This window comes from Pinus tabuliformis, chromosome 8 (assembly GCF_031772625.1).
Source record: "Pinus tabuliformis cultivar Carrire ecotype Pingquan chromosome 8, CPIR1, whole genome shotgun sequence".
NCBI classification, from domain to species: Eukaryota; Viridiplantae; Streptophyta; class Pinopsida; order Pinales; family Pinaceae; genus Pinus; species Pinus tabuliformis.
Window position 1 is genome coordinate 1,076,660,488 of NC_142294.1, and position 3,569 is coordinate 1,076,664,056.

At 44.0% G+C, this 3,569-nt stretch overlaps 1 protein-coding gene across 1 annotated transcript; it reads left to right on the top strand.

Annotated features, from left to right (window-relative positions):
* Positions 1–381: 381 nt before the first annotated feature.
* On the top strand, positions 382–816 carry LOC149239049 (putative histone H2A.1). The gene has a single exon (XM_089369737.1). The coding sequence runs from the start codon at positions 382–384 to the stop codon at positions 814–816; it is 435 nt and encodes a 144-aa protein (XP_089225863.1).
* Positions 817–3,569: the final 2,753 nt, after the last annotated feature.

The window sequence follows — 3,569 nt, forward strand, 5'->3', positions numbered from 1 at the left end:
GGCGATGGAAACTGATAAATAAGAGCAGAAGAAAAGTGCATGAACCTGAATACTAGAACAAAAAAACAAACTGAGAAGCTGGTGAGTATGCTTTTTCTCCTATGCACTACGTAATGAACAACTATACCCACACTTCTTTGTTTCAAACCGAATTGATCACATTTTTTGTTTCCGGACATAATCTTTAGTAGTTCTTGAACTCCATTGCGCTATGCACTTTTCGTACGATCATGCATTTGCTTGGGCGTTACAGAGCTGTAGATTCTTAGGGAGGGGAACATGCATGTATATATCTATAGAATAAAAGTGGCTTTGTGGCAGAAGCAATTGGTGGTCGCCATTTACGAGTACAATCAGCGGTAGAGGAGCAGTATTCAGAAAATGGAGACTTCAAGGAAGAGCAGCGGAAAGGGAGGGAGGAATGGAGCAGGCTCAAGGAAGAAGCGAGTAACCAAAACAGTGAAGGCCGGATTGACCTTTCCAGTGGGGAGGATTGCCAGATATCTCAAGAAAGGGCGGTATGCCAAGCGGGTTGGAGGCGGGGCGGCCGTCTACCTTGCCGCTGTCTTGGAATATCTCACCGCCGAAGTGTTGGAGTTTGCCGGAAAAGCTGCCCGTCATTTCAAGAAGACCAGAATTATCCCTCGCCACATTATGCTGGCCGTCCGATTCGATGAGGATTTGGATAAATTTTTCGAGAATGTGACCATCGCTAGCAGTGGAGTGATTCAACGCATTAATTACGCTCTCTTCTCCAAGAAGTACATCGAGAAAGTGAAGAATGGGAAAGTGAAGTATGCTTATGCGCCAAATTGATGTTTTTTATAACATCACTTTTTCTTCCTCTGGGGGCATTTTGTTTTCTACTAAAGCCAATTTGGAACTTATTACTGAATACTCTATAGATATATATAGGTCTTAAATCAATTCTGTTCGTAGTGTGCCCTGTTCAAATATTGTTTTATGTATAAATCCCTTTCGAAAGGTATGGAAAATTAAGCCCCAGAGTTTAGGGTTCCAAGTTTGCTGAACTTTCGAGGATTTATAGGTTTACAATAACTCATTTTGTTGTTATATGTTACAGTACTATTTACTACGTTTAAAAAAAAAAAAAAAAGTCTGAGATCTTCCGGGGCGCTTATTGGTGACCTATCCCATCAGAATCAGGACGACGAGCTGAGCAAGGTGGTACCATTCAATTTATTGGTAAAATTTTTTTGGCGGTCCCAATTTTTCATCAGGTTGGTGTATGGTAGAAACTCGCGCTCAAGCGATGGCCAATGAAAGGATGGACAAAATTGAAGACCAGGTGAACTCCATCCAATTTTCGGTGAACGAAATACAACATGAGATTAAAGGAATAAGTATCCAGATACAGAACGCACTGAAGGGCAAGGAGCCAGCCCACGAGGAGGTGAATAATGGCCATGAATACCATGAGAGTGAGTCTAGCCACTCTCCCCACGTCTGGCACACCCACCCACCACCCAGTCAGCGACCTCCCAAGTTGGATATGCATAAATTTGACGGTTCTCACACGTTTGCATGGCTAGCACAAATGGAGCAGTATTTCCAATTGAATCATATCATAGATGAGGGGACTAAGCTTATGGTGGGCACCATGTACTTGGACAATGAACGATGGCAATGGAAGGAATGGCATCAGCATTGCAATGGACATTTTCAAAATTGGGTCCAATTTGCCAAAGCTCTTCGAAATCGCTTTGAACAGGAAGACTCTTTTTTGGGGCGTCTCACTAAGCTGCGACAGACGGGTACAGTGGATGAATATATTACCGCTTTTGAAGCCTTAGCCTTCTGCACTAAGGGTCTCACAGATGAGTTCTACATGGAATGCTTTATCAGCGGTCTGAAAGAAGCCATCAAAGCTCAAGTTCTCCTCCACCACCCTCTCACGTGGACAGAGGCTTGCTAGTAGCTCGTAAGGTGGAACGTGCATTAACAACCCAATCCAACCGCCTCAACTTCCCCGCTAAAGGTCGTCCCCCATAGGCTCCCAACACGACTCAGACACTTAAGATTCAAAAGGTGTCACCTGCGGAAATGGCCGAAAGAAGGAAGCAAGGACTATGTTACTACTGTGATGAAAAATATTCCCTGGGTCATAAATGCAAGGAGCCCAAGTTTTTTCAAATAGATGCCACTGACTACAGCTCCACCAAGGAAGATCCACCACTTGAGGAACCGGAGGCGATTGAAGAAGATAACCAAAAGGAGATTGTATTTGACGAACCAATTATTTCGCTAAATGCATTGGCAGGCATTTCTTCCCCTCAAACTCTCAAAATCAGGGGTTTTCTTAAACATCGCCCAGTAGTAGTCTTGATTGATAGTGGAAGTACCCATAATTTCATCCATCAAAAGATCGCTGAAGCAGCGCATTGTTTTGTCCGTGCAGTTTCTAACTTCCAAGTCCAAATTACAGATGGGGGCACAATGAAATGTGAAGGCCGCTGTGAAAATGTCAAACTTCAAATGGGGGATTATCAGTTGAAAACCCACATGTTTGCAATACACATGGGGGGTTGCGACATTGTCCTAGGCGCAGAATGGCTCCACACTCTGGGGCCAATCACAATGGATTTCCAAGAGTTATATATGAGTTTTAAGCAGAACAACTCCACACATACCCTCCGTGGGCTACAGGCGGGAGCCCCCTCTATCATCAGCTCCCATAGGATGGAAAAATTGTTAAAAAAGGGCCATCATGGAGTGGTAGCTCAATCTTGTTATGCTCTTAACCTGCAAAGCAATACCCAAACACAGAATATGCGAAGAAAAGATACCCAGAACATAGAATATGCGAAGAAAAGATACCCAGAACACAAAATAGCAATGATTTTATTATTCAGAGAGAAATGTTCACAGGCCTCTTCGAGAGGGCAACCTCCAATAGAGCAGAGCTCGATTACAAAAACAAGACACGATACTCCTCGCAGGGAGTCTCTATCCTTAATATATGACTCATACATGCAATACCACGGGCCAATACCGTGGGTTTTATTAACATCATTTATCTAATACTACCGCCCATTTGCAACTAACTGTGGTCCCATCATTAATTGTGGGTTAACCACTTACAAATATTAATATGGGCTTTATTGACTCTTGACTATGACGTGATCCCATGACATAAATAAGGGGGTTAGGGTGGGACCCTAACATGCCCTCCCCCTTAAGACTAGCCTTGTCCTCAAGGCTGAAGCTGCGGAAACTGCTAAAGAATAGTGGCTGGTTCCCATGTTGCATCTTCCGGAGAGGTGTCTTTCCATTTGACGAGGACCTCCTTAATCATGCGGCCGCGCAGGTGCTTGTCTCGTGTGTCTAGAACCTGTTCAGGTTGAAGCCAGATTGACCCTTTTTCGTCTAATTCAGGTAGACTGGTTTGAACTCGGCAATTGTTCCCAATCACTTTCTTGAGGCACGATACATGGAAAACTGGATGGATTTTTGCCGTAGGGGGCAAAGCCAACTTGTAAGCTACTTCTCCAATGCGCTGAAGTACTTGGTATGGTCCATAGAATTTCGGAGCGAGCTTTTGACAACCC